The following is a 17,786-nucleotide window of genomic DNA, read 5'->3' as shown; positions in this document are numbered from 1 at the left end:
TACATTGGTCAAACAAAGTGTTTTGCTGATGGAGTCAGCATGTGTATGTACTATGTACTGTATGTGTGGGTTTATTGGATTCTATTCAGAGAGCTGCTTCAGCCGCGTCAGATTTCTGTCTTGTTAACACCAACACCAATAAAGAGCAGGAACTGCATATGGTAGGAAAATAAAGTTAATAGAGATAGTTTGAAGCCTTTAGTTCAAGTAACTTAGATCATAAAGCACTTAGATCTGTTTTGGGTTTTGCAGAGATTGAAAGTTGAGTAAACTGTAAACATCTTTCAGAACAGAGCTGAGTCATGTTCCTCATTTCAACCTTTTGTTTAAAGACCCAGTGTGTAGGATGTAGGGGCATAGAATGGCAGAAATGGAATATAATAAAATAAATATGCCTAACCCTAACCCTAACCCTTCTTTAGTGTAGGTATAATCACCGGAAAATAAGAATTGTTGTGTGTTTTCATCACCATAAAATGAGCTGTTTATATCTACATAAGCAGCAGGTCCTCGCCCGGCCATGTTTCTACAGTATAGTGGACCAGAACGGAGAGACCAAACACTGGCTCTAGATAGGGCCAATCGTGTTTTCGCATTTTTATATTGACCACCACCATAGTTCAGTCAGGAACACTTTAGTCAAAGAAAACTTTATTTACATTTGCAGTATTATAGAGTGTGCCAGGGCTGACGTCAAAACCCAGAAGTTTAGCATCACGCTGGTTCCTGGAAGAGAAAGTGAATGTGATTTTTGCATTGCGTTTTGGATTATGTTAGAAAATAAGCTCTGTGGCTAAGACAAGTTTATGATACTTACAGGTTTTGTTCAGCGAGATAATCTTCACATATGAACACCTTTCATACCGCATTTGAAGCTTAAATGCGATCGCCAGAAGTAAAAAGCTAACATTAGGCTTTAACAGACTACATGACTACTCCAGGGTCGCATGACCCTTGACGTCACCGCCACTAAGCTTTCAACTGATTTCGGCCGCTTTATTTTAAAAGCATTGTATAATGGGGAAATCGGACTGTTTAAGCTAAATAAGAAGCTGTAATGGCGGACTGCCAGCACTCTCGCCTGTTCGGGAGTGATGACGTTTAATGTTCCCGACAGGGTTTGTAGTCGTATTGAGCAACTTGTTAGCAACCGCCTTTTTTACGACATGTAAAAGCTTCAAAATTCACAAGTAGGGTATTTACTGACGTGTTTTATGTCGTAGAACAAAACCTGAAACTTGCTTAAGCTTTTGTTAACCACAGACCTTATTTGAGGCATTTTACCAAAATCCCATTCAAAAAACGTATTGACTTTTAGACGAGAGAACCGGAAGTGCTAAAAGCACTAACGGAGTTCCGGGTTTACTGGCAAACTCTATATTAGGTGGTACGGCTCTGTTCTGGGGCCTCTCTGCCTTTCCTCGGGCCTACAGAAAAAGCCTCTCCCACGCGCTTACCTGGAAAGCCTAAGGCGGAGAGAGCACACCTGTCTGCCCTTCCACGTGCAAACAAGGAAAGTCTGAGGCAGAGAGCGCATACCTTTCTGCCCTTCCATGTGCTTACATGGAAAGCCAAAGGCGGAGAGAGCACACCTGTCTGCCCTTCCATGTGCAAACAAGGAAAGTTTGAGACAGAGAGAGCACACCTCTCTGTCCCTCCATGTGCTTACATGGAAAGCCTAAGGCAGGGAGAGCAGAAGCAAAGACCCCCCAGGAACAGAATAGAGCAGCATCAATCAAGCCTCAAGCCTCAAGCAAATCAAGGAGGAGAGGAGACTGCTGCGAAAAATTCGTCTCCTAGTAAAAACCTCCTGAACATCTAGATAGATCAGTTATCAGAGAAAGGAGGTGAGCACAGATTAGCAGACGTTGGGCTGGCAGCATCAGAGAAACTGCTTGTAATGTGAAACTGCTTTATTTAGTGTTGTTACCAGTTTGAGTCACCAGGCCTGTTTGTTTTGAAGAACAAGAGAGAATTCGGCTCTTGGTAAAAACCTCGTGAACACTGAAGGAATCTAAAGCAGTAGTTAACACTTGGCACATGGGAGAAATTTCAGCTGGTTGCAATTTGCTGTCCTCACCACTAGATGCCTCTGAATCCTACACACTGTTCCTTTAATTCACCCTCTCTTTCTCTTGTATCTTCTATTTATTGCTCATTCATTGACTTTTCTTCACTCTCTCCTGCCCCAGTTGTTCCAGGCATGTGGCAACATCAGAGAGGGAGGAACCAGCAGCACAGGAGTGGATGTCAACATGAAGAGAGGGAAGGTTACAGTGGAGGACAGGTTGGGATCCAGCTCCACCAAAATGGACAGACTGGTTAGTATTTACCCGACTGAATCTGTGTCCTTGTTATTGCTCTCTGACGGCCTAATCCGGCCCATTCATTGTGAAGGTTTATGACGCAAGAGCCATTGCTCATCATGGGCTATTAAACCTTTTTTGCTGTTCATTTCACCTTTACACAGACAACCATGGGGTGATTAGATGGGAATGAATGCTTGGATGGATGAATGAGTCAGATGACTGAGCACCGCAGTTGGTTATTTAGGAAGCAGGAGTTTTTCTTATTCTTCCTCTTTGAGTGCACCATCATGCTGTGATTTTGAACAAAGCGTAAAAGCCTCACAATTTTGTTCTCGTCAACTCTGCTTCAGGTGTCTGATGTAACCATAAGACTGAGGGACATGCAGCCATACTGGGTTTCCCTCCCAGCTGTTCTCTGCAGTGACAGAGTGGCCACTGGAACAGGGGCAGAGGACAAGTGTTGGAACGGCATGAGCCGTGCCAGGTAAGGCATATAAACCAATAGAGACATTATTTCAGTGTTGGGCTGTAGCATTACTACAAGTAGCGACATTGATAACTTGTCTACATTTCTTCAGTAGTAGTGTGGTAGCATCCATAAAATTTACAAGCTAGCTCCGAAGTGCAGCAGACTTTTTTTCTGCAGAGGTCTGGATAAAAGTTAGGACAATAGAAAAGGAAGGATAAGTGATGTGACTGACGCCAGTGCCACACCGAGGGGAAGAAGCATGCCAGCATGACATCACATACTAATCCTTCAGTTTCTTCTTTTTGCTGCTTTGCTGTGGGCTTTTCTTGGCAAGACCCTCCCTACCCTGCCTCTGATTGGCTACATTACACTTCTTGATGCATCTCTCACGTGTCTTGTCCATAGACTGTATATATTTAGTGGATTTGCAGTGGACACCAGAGAAATAGACACAACAAGGGCCGAGAAAAGAGCTGAGAGACAGAGAACAGTATTAAGAGGAGGAGGGGAGAGGAGTGTTATTTGCAGAACATGTTCATGCTCTAATGTCCCCCAAAAAAGAGAGGCTTTAATTTATAGAACTGAGGATAAGTAATGTGACTGACGCCAGTACCTATCATTTTTGGCATATCTTAAAAAATGCTGGGTACTGTGAGTTACTACAGAGGTGGTAAGACATCTGTTGCTAAAATTGGTGAAATGTGTTGGCATATCAAACTACAAATGTTATTAATTATAAATAAACAAGTTTCAACCATAAAATGTGATCAGGTTTTGGACCTTATACACGTTTGTGTCAGGGTTGGCTGCAGACTGACTTGGCAGAGATGGCTTCTTCTCTTGTTTTTACACGGACTGGTGTATTGTGCTCTGACTACCACTACATGGCACAAAAAAGTGTCCACGGATGAGAACAACAGGCCTAAGTTGAGCAGAATGACGTATAAGGTGCAGTAAACCCAAAGTGTGATGTCCTCATATGTGGACACAGGGTCTAGTGCGTAGTGTCACATGGCAGTCCTGGAATTTAAGCTCATATTGCAGAGAGAGATTCTTCAACATACTTCTAGGGTTTCCACCATTATTTGAAATGATCATTGTACAGACCATACAAGCAGCACTGTTTTCGTCTTTCTTCATTAAACGAAGCCACGCTTTGGATAGTTTCTTCCTCTGTGCCATGACTCCTTGTTGCAACTTTCCAGCAGTGTAGCGGCATGAGTTTGACCTCACTGTTTTGCAATGCGCAACTAAAACAAAACATGCTGGCATGGATAAAAGGAATTAATAAGCTTAGAGGCATGTGATCCTGGTGGACAATTTGGAGCCAGTTCACAACTGGAACCAGTTCTTGATTCCCGTTACCACCAGTTTGCTGACTTTATGACTCCTCTTTATTGATGTTAATGTTACACAGCATTTTAGCTTATTACGGGAAACAGAAGACACGAAGTAAACACACTGTATCTTACTAAGAGACGTGATCGTTGTTTTCTGTCTGGTTTTCTTCTTCTTGTTTTTACACTAGTTGGCAACAAGCTTTTTACAGTGTAGGTACATACGTGCTGCCATTGTCAGTCTGGTCATCTAATGATGTCTTTGAAGCAACAGAAGGAAATTTAATGTGCTTTTATCCTTGCATTACCACTTTTTGACTCAGTGTCCACCGTTGATGAAGTTACATAGTCTCCCATTAACTGTGCTGAGATGTGCTTCACTTGTTAATCAAATGTTCATGTGTTCAGGTACCTTCCTGAGGTGATGGGTGACGGGCTAGCCAGCCAGATCAACAACCCCGAGGTGGAAATCGACATCACCAAACCAGACATGACGATACGCCAGCAGATAATGCAGCTGAAGATCATGACGCACCGCCTGAGGAACGCTCTCAACGGCCAGGATGTGGACTTTCAGGACACCAGTGAGTACTTTTACTTTTATCATCACAGCCCACGACTTTTTGAAAAATAATTCACAAGAAACTTCATGCCAGATGACTCACTGATGATAAGAAGCTTTCTAACAAGTTCTAGATTAAAGTAGGTAACTCTATTTCTGTTCATCTGAGGAGGCAGCACACTTTTAGTTTAGCTCAAACAAACTCTATCGAAATGGCAAAAGCAGTACATTTGGAATTAAGATGAAGGTATAAAAATGCTTGGACTTAATCACAGTGCCTTTTTGAATAATTGAGGTCATATTTTTTGACCATATAATGTAAGTAACGCAAGATGATCCTGGTGGTCAAATTTCATCCTTTCTCTGAGGCCTGCACCTGGACAGAACCTCATATTTCCTGTTGATATAGTCAAGCTGTATGTGCACAGAATGTTTGTATGAGTATGTGGCAGTGGTTTTAATATGTTAATCCAGTCCAATCCAACTTTATTTAAGTACTTTAAAACAACCACAGTGGACCAGAGTGCTGTACAGAATAGATAAAAGACACGATAAATAATAGGCTCACCTGAGGCATCAAAATTGCATATAAAACACAAATGAAATAAAAATAGCATAGCATAAAACGTAACAGCCATACAACAAAAACAATAAAATGAAATGAAATCAATAAAATCAACGTCTCACAAAGTGTCAAAGGCCAAGGAAAAGAGATGGGCTTTAAGAAGAGATTTAAAAACAGTCTACTTTAACCCCTAGGTTTGTGATAGTAGGTTTGATAAACTGGGCCAAGGAACCCAGATCTACAGGGGGGGTCCCAGTGGTGCCACCAAATACCATCACTTCTGTCTTTTTATCATTAAAATTTAAAAAGTTCAGAGCCATCCAGGCCTTTATGTCGTCAAGACACTTAAGTAACATTTTGACAGAGTATGTGTCATTCTTAGTAAGTGGCACATAAATCTGACTGTCGTCTGCATAACAGTGGAAAGAAATACCATGCTTCCTAAGTATGGAGCCAAGTGGGAGCAAACAGAGAGAGAAGAGAGAAGAGGGCCTAGAACTGAGCCCTGTGGGACCCCACGCAAGAGAGGAGCAGAGGAGGATACAGAGTCACCAAGGCTGACACAGAAAGTTTGGCCTGCTATGTATGACCTGAAACACTCCAGTGCTATGCCCCTGATGCCCACCCACTGCTCCAAATGCGAGATCAGGATTTCATGGTCCACTGTGTCAAATGCAGCAGTTAAATCTAAAAGCACAAGAAGACCACATTCACCGGCGTCAGTAGCTAAAAAGATATCATTAAAAACTCTTAAAAGAGCTGATTCAGTGCTGTGTGTGTGCCTATGAAAACATAAGCAACACCGCAAGTAAATATGTATGTAAATTGTACCTGTAAATTCATATCTTGACTCTCTGTCTACAGGTGATGATGTCAGCGGTTCAGGAAGTGGCGTGTGCGCCGACGACATGTGTTCCCACGGCCCACGCATCATTGTCCCCGTCACCGACCGGCCCATACTGTACCCCTACCCCCCAGAAAACAAGGAGGTGAAAGGCTCCAACGCCCACCAGAACCTCCCCTGCATCACCATGTACCTGCTTACACTGCTCATTTTGCTGCTCCGGCGATAATTGACGGCGGAATCTACCAACTGGGACTGAGTTTGGGACACGGAGGATGGGGGAGAGTCTGAAAGGGGAGGGAGGAGAAGTTGGGGGTTAGTTACTTTGCCAAAACTAAATAAGTATAAGGAAACAACAACAAAAAAAAATCACTTGGATGGACTTCCTTTTTGGTTTTGGATTAGAACAAAATGGAATATTCATAAATGTTTTGGTTCTGCTCTTTTCTTTTATTTCTTGCTATATTATGACACCATTAGAGCTGGTCTTTTCGCATCTTCTAATGATTTGTTTCTGGTGTTTGGGTTCTCTGAGATTATATCTGTACCTAAGACGTGTGAGACTATATTGCCAACAGTATGTTGGTGTTGACACCACGGGGAGAGGGAGAATGGGGCTTTGCAGCGGCGCTCAGATACATTTGTTATTCCACTCCTTTAAAACAGCGCTTGTGTTAAGTAGAATTATTTATTTATCAGTAATTCACAGCAGACCCCAGAGTGCTTTAAACACTCCCCGATATTTATAGAAAACAAACCACAAATGAAATACAGTATTGATGACTTTTAAAGGAGGATAATCTGGACAGCGTGACCCACCAGACCTCTTAATGCATTAAGCCTCGCAATATCATTACACTTACACGCAGGATGCGAGCACTCCGCGTCAGCACTTTTCGCCGTTTCGTCATGTAAGCTGTAATAACAGCCGTGATCACATTCACGCCAACATGATCGTCTAATGTGGGAGTAACGTGACCCGTCCGCCACTCCATCCATCCAGCTCATCCCTACATTCCCCTCGCCCCCCCTCCTCCTACTGGGGCAGATCTCCCTCTCTCAACAGACCCTGCTGGCTCTGTAGGATCAAGTCGAGAGTCTGGTGTAAGCAAAACACATGCTGGTCCGGGCCAGGTCTCAGATGACAGCAGCTTCCCACTATAGAGCACTGTATGTGGAACGGGTGGGGGGGTGTCGGTGTAAGATTGCCGCCACAGCAAAGGATTGACAGTTTGTGATTTTGTGTAGCAGAACAGAAATGTACACAGAAGCAGAAACACTGCTGTCATGTAGCGCTTATTTTTTTTCCCCAGTATTCTTTTTTTCATGTGCACAGCAGAGCAAAAATATAATATGCATAATTTTGTGTGTTCCCTGCAAAGGCCCAGTGCTCCTGTGATTAGCATCATAATTGCAACTAGCAATGTCATGCGTTTTTGTCTGATTGCAGCAATGATCCATATCACAGTAACAGCCACACCATGCACGTCTTTGAATCGTACTATTTGTATGGCAGACACAACAGTGTACATACTTTTGATTTCTTCTTTGTTGTTTTCTAGAGAAAAAAAAAATAGCCAATTAGGTATCAAAATTTTATAACAGCCACATCATTGTATGCTATAACTCTCATTTCATTTGTCATCTGTCATAGCGTATCCATATCTGCCTTCCATTTCTCTGCAACTTTTCTATATCAGTGCCTCTTTTCTCCCCCCCCACCCCTTACTCCCTCTACCCGTCTCCCCTGCTCATCAGTTATAATGACCTTTAAAGTGTTCCTCATGCTTCTACATGGTGGCAAGGCAATATGACAATGACTTAGTGCTTCATTATGTGTCAACCTTACCGGGAATGTTGCGGGAACACAGTGTAAGGCTTCCCCCCCCGATGAGAAGCTTGCCGAGGAGGAAACAAATACCACGTTTTAATTCAAAGAAATGTCAAAGCTCTCATTTAAGAACGCTGTGTGCAGGATGATGGGACGACGCTTGCATGTGTGTATATGTATGTGCGTGAATGTGTCTTTGATTAATAGAGCAAAAGAGGGACAGACGACGGAGCCTGTATAAATCTTGTTTGGATGGCGTGGAAATGAAATGTATTAAAATGTACTGGGGTAGCATTGTCTGACTTAGTACAATTCAGCTGACAGTGACGGGAGATTAATATAGCTCATTTGTCAAAAAATGGGATTTTCAACCTACTACTGTAATAACTCCCAATCTGTATTAGTGGTATCTTTGCTTGTCAGTATTGTATGTGACAGATACATTTCATTTGGAGGATGGAAAATGGACACATTTTAAAATACATCATCGCTTCAGTTGCACACTGGGACAATCCACCATGATTCATTTTATGAAAAAAAAAAAAAAAAAGCACCTAAAAGGTGATAATACAGCAGATCAAATTAAGTTGTCAAAAACTGAGAAGCACATCTGTTACATACTTACTGCTCTGAACATGGGTGAGGCTGTTGTCAAAAGTGTTAGCTGACATGTTACTTTGATCATTTCTTTTTTTTTTTTCCCCCGACGCGCTTAAATAATGAATGCTATGTCTGCTGTGTGTATGTGTGTCTCTGTCTTTCTGTTAGTCCCTGGTTAACTGCCTGTGACTGCCTTTGACACTTTGTTTAGGGTTGGGGTCCATTTTAAAATTAAAAAAAGAGAGATATAATGATATTAGATGGTCCAGTGAGACAAAAAATATATACATTTTAAACAAAGAACAATTAGTAAGAGCACCACACGGGTCTTCTTTATGTGACCCTGTAGTAAAGTCTGAATATGAATGTGAAACGTCCACATTAAGCCCTGTAAAGAATGAGAAACGACTCCAACTGTGATGGTGACATTCCAATTCAAAGACGACTTGCGACTCACAACTTCAGTTTCAATGACTGCCTCACAATGTCATCGGCTGAAATTTGCACAACACCCCCTTCTCCTCCTCCACCTTTTGATCTCATTAATTTGTTGCTCAAAGTCCCCCCTCCCTTTTATAAAAACCTGCACTTTTATGAGGCCAATAAATGGCATTGTCTGCACAAAGACATCACAAGATGGTCGATCAATACGCGAGTCAACACCTTCCAGAAACGACTATTGATTGGGGATGTGTGAATGCAGATAGATATGGCCCAGCAAGACGTCTCCTGTTCAACTGTGGTGAAAACAGTGTAAAAACAAAGCCCCCGTGTGTGAGAGGAGGCGGAAGAAAGGTTTGTGCACCTTAATCCTGCCCTCGTTCGTCAGGTGGCCGACATGCAAAGCTGGTTATCCAGCCATTTAAAGACGGCTTTGTTCTACACTGAATTGAACACGGGAGGAATTTCTTAAAGGTGCCAATTTATGAGGAGAAAAAAAGTACTTTTAATTCTCTTGTTTTTATGTACTTTGGTTTTGTTGTTATCAGAAATCTATGGAGAGTTTGTGCTTATGGTGAAGATAGATGCCAGAAAGAGGTTGAAAAATACAAATGTCTCATTTGCTGTTGTACCTGAAATCTTGTGTCAATTATATACATTGTAAGATTTTCAACACCCCTGTGTCCTGTTCTTTCAATGGTGGGTGTGTTTATATTTGTGTGTGTGATTTTGACATAGACTGTATGTAAAGATGAAAGGCATGACAGCTCCTCAAAAGTGAAGCCAAACCATTGTGATCGCCCCCTGGTGCCTGGCTGCAGTATAGGTCATAAACCCCGCCCCCTCCATGTTTGCAGGTGGGACATGGGCCAAACAAAAAAAAAAATCAAATTATATGTCAAATAACTTTATCCCAAAGATGTAACTGTCATTTAAGGTAGCTCTTATCATGCTAATGTAGGCCGAACAACACGGAAATGCACATACAATGGTGTGTGGCTGGTTTGATGTCTAACAAATTTTGGTATTTTTTAACCTGGATCCTATTTTCCAACATTTTGTGTCTTAAGTGACTAGTGGGAACAACATTTTTTGAAACTGGTCTAGTATTGACCAAGACCACTGCAGCCACGACTGCAAAACAGGCTACAGCATCACCACACCGTCAATATACGTCCAATAAAACGTCTTGCTTTTGCCACTGACAGGCTCAGATTGTTATTCTGAATGTCCGACAACATTATGGAAAGGATCCCTACAGAGATAGGCCTGATTGTTTAACCAGAAACAGCCCCAAACATGCTATCGCCAAACCCACCAGACTCCTTTTAAATAAACAGTAATTTAAGCATGTATAGAGCCAGTGTATTTGCACATCTAACTGGGTGAATCAAGGGTTCATTCAACCAAACCAGAGTTGGTGATTTGATGAACAGTGGAAAAGACACACAAGATGGCTTTTGTGAGTTTTATTTTGCTTCTGTTGACTTTGATTGAAGTGTGTTGTATGATGATAAAATTGCAGTTTTTTAAATGCAGTCTGGTTGGTTTGACAACTGGAATTTTGGGGCTGTTTCTGGTTAAACATAAAGGATCTTACTCTTTAACAAAAAGGTCCATCTCTGCAGTGATCCTTTCCATAATGCTGTCCGACAATTTGTATAATATTTTGAGCCTGTTAGTAACCAAAACAAGCACTTTTAGTTGATGTAAATTGATGATGTACAATTGCCCCAGCTGACTCCATTACAGTCTGTTTCATCGCCGTCATCTGCAGCAGGTTTTTCCTCAATACTGGACCAATTTCAAAACTTTTGTTGCCATTAGACACTTAGACACAAAAATATGGCTAAATAGGGTCCAGGTTGAGAAACCCCAAAGTAGGTTAGGTTTGTGCAGGTTGGGTTAAGGAGAAGAAATATAGTGAAAATGTACTTTAAAATAACTCAGTGTTCACTTGGTTTCACACAGCACATGGGGCCTCCTGAGTTAAGTCCTGTGTTTACCCATAGGGTGGTTGTAGTTAGACGGTTTGGCCACTATGTCAAATATGCTTCAAAGTCTGGCCCACTTCCTGTTGGCCTGTTTTTGACAGAAAAAAAGATATTGCTTAATACTAACATCATCTGCACAACCTTTAAAAGGTTTTTATTCACAAACCACTTAACTCACACAAACACCACTCAGATCCATTATATAAGGGTTTCTTAGAAAACATGAAGTGTTTGCTTTTCTTCAAATTGTACATACCATCTGCCCAAACTGTTTCCCAGAGCACACCGGGGCACACTGCCACCTAAAAAGGGCCAATGCGCTCCAGTGATGATGTCAGAGGTGACAGCTGTTGTCTGGTGTTACCACAGAGGGAAAAACAGCCACATGTTCAGAGCACACTAAGTGCTTTGTCTTGTTTCTGTGTGTAGACAATGGGATGATCACCCCCCTCAGGAAGGTTTTAACAAGGTGTACTTGACCGTGATCCTATGGGAGACTGAAATGTCACGCTTCACCTACAGCTCTATGTACAAAGTGCTTCCAATATGTGAACAGAAGCAAAGGACTTTGGGGTTTTAGTGCAGAGCTGCAATGTTTCCATGTCTGTCATGAGGTTGCAAATTATAGGAGTGGAAAATACGGGAGAAAAATTCAACATGCAGTCTGGTCAGGGCAGAAATATTTAACCAAGAGTATGAATATTAAAGTATGTCACAATAAATCTCAAGTGCCACCCTATCTGCCTCTAAGCAGTGCCAGAATACGCAGAGTCTGTCCTTGGAGGTCGACCTTCTTCACACCAGCGTCTGTTTGATGTCACAACACTGGGACTCGAAGACAGACTGTGTCCGAATAAATTGTTTTTAAAATCAGTCTTGTACTAAATATATTTCTACTCAATGATAGGGTGCGTTTCGCTCAGTGATAGGGTGCGTTTCGCTCAGTGATAGGGTGCGTTTCTCTCCCTACAGTGAGACAATTGTATTATTCAATTTCACTGAAATTATTAGTCATCTCTCTGCAGTCCTCTCCCCTCAGTAGCTGCTTCTGTACACACATACGGGGAGGCACATTCTCAGCTATCGATTATGCCTGAAGCTTTTCACCTTCTCCCTCACTCAAGCTCGCGCGCACAACTGCCCAAATGCGCCCGAGTTATTCTCAGCCTTTTGGCTTTCAGCTTGCCCTTTGCTTCACAGCACTTTTATGAGCGACTGCTTCACAAACCTTACATGGTCTCCGTATTCGAAATATCAGCTCAACAGGGCAAAACACTTGTCAATAAAATCTCCTCAGCTCAATGCGCCCTCAAGTGCCTTTGCCTTCCGGCTCCATCATGTCTTACGCTAACATGCGACCGGGATTGAGCTCTCAGTATCTCATGAAACCCATTAAAATATATTATTCTTAGACATTTAATGATGCGCTCCATAAAATTTTGAATACATTTCCATTTCAGCGTGAGAGCAACTCACAGGGTTGCTGAATTAGTTAAATTAAATCCCTGGAGAAGTCGGAAAAACTGGCTTTATGTCTTATTCTCTCCTCGGCAGCAGGTGCCACAATAAACCTATTAAATCTTTTAACGCTAGGTTACAGTAAGGGAATGTCTGCTAAAATAAACATGGTATCTGGGGAAGTTATCCTATTGTCTTAGCTGCTTTATCCCATCTATTTGAATTGGGATTACACAAAGAATGCGTGCGGGTTTTTGCATCAAAATGCCAAAAATTCAGAGACAGATCCCTCTGCTGTAATTTCTAACATCAGTGTCAAGTCTGGGAGTTGGGCTAAAAATAGAGGCTGTACTCCATCTAAATCTCCCTACATGGCTGCAAATGTGCGCTTTGCTCTTTTGCCTTATCAGACATATTCTCACCTTTTTTCTCACTCTTTGATCTGCCTTGTAATTGAACTAAAGCCTCCTGCCCCCTCTCTGATTCCCCCCCTCGCTCTCTCTAGTATCGAGCTGTTATATAATTTTACATCAGTACTTATATTTGAGATCAAGGGCTGCACATCATTGCCTCTGTCAGATGACTGAATATGAGATGGGTCAAACTACAGAAAAAAAAAAAAAGCTCACACAGATTCAGTGCGCCCTCAGGTTGTACAGTACAAATGCACATACTGCCACCCAGTGGAGACAGACGCTTATTACATGTTAAGGAAAATGGCTCAAAATGCAAGTTGGGATGAAAGTGATGGGTTCTTTATGACGAGAAACTCAACAGCAATGTCTCTTTCCAGAAATCATGACCCAGTTACTCAAGATAATCCACAGACCTTGTTGTGAGCAGTTTCATGTAGGAACTATTTTCTTTTCAGTTCAGTTAAATTTTATTCATAAAGCCCAATATCACAAATCCCAATTTGCCTACCTACCGAACTACACTTACCAACCATATCACCGTGCAAAAGGAAGAGTGCATCTACTCATGGACGTGAGGCTCATGTCAGCGCAAGATGTAAACATTGGGCCACCAATTAGCTTACCTGGTAGAGCAGACACTCCACGTACAAAGGCGTTGTCATTGCCGTAGCAGCTGTGGGTTTGATTCCAATCCACGTCAGATCTCTGGAAAGAGACATTGCTGTTGAGTTTTTTCAAATGTATTTCTATTTTTGGCACTTTGAGCACCACAAGCCGAGCGCCATCTTGACCTACTTGACTTATTCCTGTAAGCTCCTAGGTGGAGCATAGGGCCACAATCACACCCTGCCAATGGACTCTGTTTAGGGCAGTTTTCTTCAGCTGGGCCCATGTCTGTCTGGTTGTCTTTGTCTCACTCTCAACTGATCTTCTCCAGGTCTGTTTTGGTCTCCCCACTTTCCTCTTGCCCTGTGGATTCCAGTCAAGTGCTTGCCTTGTGATGTTATCGGCTGGTTTGCGTAAGGTGTGTCCAATCCACCGCCACTTTCTCTTCTTCGCATCCTGGCTAATGGGATTCTGATGTGTTTTTCCCACAGGCTGGCATATCAGGCCACCTGATGTTCAGGATGTGTCTGAGGCAATTGTTGATGAAAGCATTTGTTGTTGTTGTTGTTGTTGTTGGTGGTGGTGGTGGTGGTGGTGCCAAGTACCATCTTGCTCCATCATATTCAAGACAAGGCAGACATCTTTATGGCTGATATCGCCAACACTCGGCAACTCACACCAAAACAGTCTAGACTGATAAATAGCACTACAAGTAAGAAATAAAATTTTTGATTTTGGGGTGAACTGTCCCTTTAAGATTGTGAGTTAAAGGCTCTTATTGTTTATGATGTCAGAAGGTCTAAAAGGTGACACAAGAAGATATACTATATGACAGTTTGGTTAATGGGATCTCAAATCACCACTTTTATGTTTTAAACTATTTTTAAATGCTGCATTTCTTGTATAGCAGATGTTATATGAAGTTTTATCATTATTATTATTATTATTATTGTTGTTGTTGTTTTTATAAGGTTTTCACAGCTTGGTAATGACAAAGACTCATTGGCTGTTGAATTTGTTCAGTATATTGAAAAGTACTAGTCTGGGGCCGTTAGTGGCCGTTTTGGTAAGAACCGGAACCAGGGCGAGAGAGACAGGATCTGGAATTCGATGGATGCACCTTTCTGTCAAAATAAAAGCACAAAGCTAATAAAAATGCGGTGAAACTTTTTAATTTAAAGAATATAATTTACAAGAAAAGCCTCAAGCCATTAAGTTAACCTTTTTCTTTTATTGTAATTCGATGGTGCGCCAGAATTTAAAGTTTTACTTTGGTGAATTTGGTGAATTCCGGATCCGCTCTCTAGACCGGAACCAGAATCCAGACAAAATTCAGAGTGAATGGAAACCAGGCTCTTCCCTGTACGTGAAGAGCTTGGTGACGTGAGACTAGAAAAGTACAACTAACATCAGTACCAGTTAAAACTCTTGTGTCTGTCGACATCTAGTGGTTCAGATTCCAACCTGCTATAATGTAGCAGTATCAGGGTGTGTTTAAGTGATGCTGGGTGTCGTCAGTGGAATTGACGCCAGCAGAAAAAGTTTGTTCTTAGCTTGGTCTTAAAATTAATTCTAAATAAGGCTGAGAAATTTTTATTTAATTTTTTTTTTCATAACACCTGCTTCACTAATAATGTCTGTTGTAAGGATTTCAATTGTCTACATGTTAATTGTTTGCTGAGATTATTTGTTAGGATCCATAGGATTACAGTTTTGGGTCGTTTTGTTCTTTTCAAGGGGTGTGCTCTGTCCCTACAGTGTGCTCAACTCTTTGCAGTTACACCTCTGCAAGCATTACAAAACACAGCTTTCTCAGAGTATGAAACTTTTTTCTATATTAATCATTTTGATTAAATGTAGACCTAAGTGCTAGATTTCCATGCCTTCAATAGTGTGACTGACCCTGAAAGAAATAGCAGAATATTCAGGTAATGACATGTACTGAGCACCAGAACATCTGTACCATAGTGTCAGTGAATATTGCACAGCCATATGTAGTGGGGGGACCAGGGGCACCTTTGTCATGGAGGTTTGATGCTGACTATGCTGGAATCCTGAAGGTGGCTGCAGCAAATGAGACTGGAGGGAGAAGGGATTAGGAAAAAATGGCAAAGAGAGCAGGAATCCCACAACTAAGCACTTCAGGGTGGATTGGTTCTTGCTTGTCACCAGTAGGGGTCAGTGTTCTTGTCTGATTGAGGGATCCAATACTCCTGGAGATGATATGCAGTGAGTCAAAGGCCAATTCTTATTCAGCAAATTTTCAAAGTTTTAAGATTACTTGGCTCTGTAAAGCAGTGGGGTTTGGCTTCTAAACACATTGTTCCTGGAAAGGCTGGCAGGAGTACAGCTGAGTGGAGACATTATTATACGAAAACACACACATAGTCCAGAATACACATCCAGTGACTCAAAGTAAATCTTTGCACTGATGGAAGAGTGATGGGAGGACTTTAATAAGTGATGATACTAAATTATTCTGACTTTATTTTTATTTTTGAAATGCAGCGTTAAGACATCCTTTGTCGATGGAGATCAATATACAAACAGTGATAGAGAGATAAAGAAAACTGACAAAAATAGATAAAGTAAATAAATAAAAACAAAAAATTAATAAACTTAAAAAAAATTAGATAAATAAACTTATAAAAAAGCCTACACCCACATATAAAAAAAGAAGGTTGCAAAAAAGAATCTTGTATCACAAATAAAGCCTGTCACACTCACATTCATATATATTGACTTGTATTCTCTTTCTGTCCATTTTCAAAGGATGGCTATGATAAAGGGGCTCTATCAAAACTCCACCCAACCAGAGAGGTAGAGATAAAAGCCAAAATTAAATCAAATAGAGTAAATGAAATGGTTGTTGGAGTTAGGCTTCACAAATTGCACCTTGCAATGCAACATCTGGACATAGAAGAGAACATAGTAGAGAAAAAAAAGAAAACTTCAGGTCAGGTCTAAAAGTTTTGAGACCGTGCGCCCATTTTCCCTAGAGTTGTACGAAAATGTCTGTCTTTAAGTGACCTCTTCCATCGTGTAAATGTCTACTGTCACATCTGTCCAGTCATGTATTGTCGGACCAACGTGCGTCATCCATTTTCTGGTCAACCTTTTTCCCTGCTGCCAGTAAACCAGTTAAGTGGAATATAGCCTAAATATCTTCCTGACACCCCAACTTTTGTTTCATATGCATTTTGAATTTGTCCACGCTATTTGGGATTAATAGGATCAGAGAAGTATAAAAACTGAGCCCAAATGTCTAACAAGTACTCTCCTATTAACAGTGTCTTTGCTTGTTACTGTTGTTAAAATTGAGATTTGTACGGCATATCAAACTACAAACATTATTAATCATACATAATATGATTGGCTGCCATCTTGTTTTTATATGGGTTAGTGTATTGTGGTCTTATTACCACTAGATGGCACAAAAACCTGTCCACGAATGAGGACAACAGGTCAGTGGTAAGCAAAAAGAAGTATAAGGTCTAGTAAACCCAAAAATGAATGTCCTCATATCAGTGTCTCAGGAGGATAAATGACTTTGAAATCTAATTGTATATGCAACATTGTCCTTCTCTTGAACCTCAAAGACCCAGGATCTACAAACACAAGGCCAGAACACACAGATAAACAGAACTGTGTGGATTTTTTTCCCCTCAGTTTTATTTATCTATAGCTGCACTGCAGTAGGTGGCAGTAATGCAAATATCAGCCTCCAGACCACCACTGAAAATGAAGCTGAAGAAGAAAAAAAGGAAGCCGATGATGATGAAGAAGAATTCTCGGCTAGTAATTTTGTTTTGGGAGTATCCTACCATTCAGCCAACAGAAGAAGATGAACTCTCAGGTAGTTGTGTTCCTTGTAGACTGTCTCCCAGAGAGCATTTCCCGACAGAAATGTGTTTGTTTTAAAGCAAACCACTTTCCCCCCTAACTTTAACCAAGTGGTTCCTTCCAGGTAGAAAGCCCTTGAAAGAAACCTCTCCAAACTGCTAGTTGTGTTAGTAGTGTTGCCGACACAAAAAGAAAGGTAAGACCAGGGTAAAACCTGCTGACTCACTTCTCAACTTCTCATCATAAACACATGCATTTACTCTGAAGTACACACTTACTCTAGCATGCATTTTATAATGTTTTTGTATTTCTAGATTACATTTCACACTGTGAATTAATGATTTGTCTTGCTGTGAAAATCCTCTGTCGGCCTACTACATGATGTATTTCCCTCCAGAATATGTGAATATTTATGGAGCATCAACTGTCTTGTAAACAAATTTATGTTTACATTTATTGTCACTCACCAAAATGTACTGTGTGCATCCCCAAGGCCTAACAAACATGAATG

The 17,786-nt window shown here is 41.2% G+C and overlaps 1 protein-coding gene across 1 annotated transcript in view; it reads left to right on the top strand.

Annotated features, from left to right (window-relative positions):
• The window catches only part of gpc1b (glypican 1b), a 103,597-nt gene extending 93,966 nt beyond the window's left edge, over positions 1 to 9,631 (top strand). The window contains exons 8-11 of the mRNA XM_049598029.1: positions 2,193 to 2,321; positions 2,660 to 2,793; positions 4,524 to 4,699; positions 6,107 to 9,631. Coding sequence (XP_049453986.1) covers positions 2,193 to 2,321; positions 2,660 to 2,793; positions 4,524 to 4,699; positions 6,107 to 6,315 — 648 coding nt within the window. The 3' untranslated portion in view covers positions 6,316 to 9,631. The remainder of the gene's footprint in view (positions 1 to 2,192; positions 2,322 to 2,659; positions 2,794 to 4,523; positions 4,700 to 6,106) is intronic.
• Positions 9,632 to 17,786: the final 8,155 nt, after the last annotated feature.

This window comes from Epinephelus fuscoguttatus, linkage group LG15 (assembly GCF_011397635.1).
Source record: "Epinephelus fuscoguttatus linkage group LG15, E.fuscoguttatus.final_Chr_v1".
Classification (NCBI taxonomy): Eukaryota; Metazoa; Chordata; class Actinopteri; order Perciformes; family Serranidae; genus Epinephelus; species Epinephelus fuscoguttatus.
Note: the sequence above shows the minus strand (reverse complement) of the source record. Positions and strands in the feature narration are given on the sequence as shown.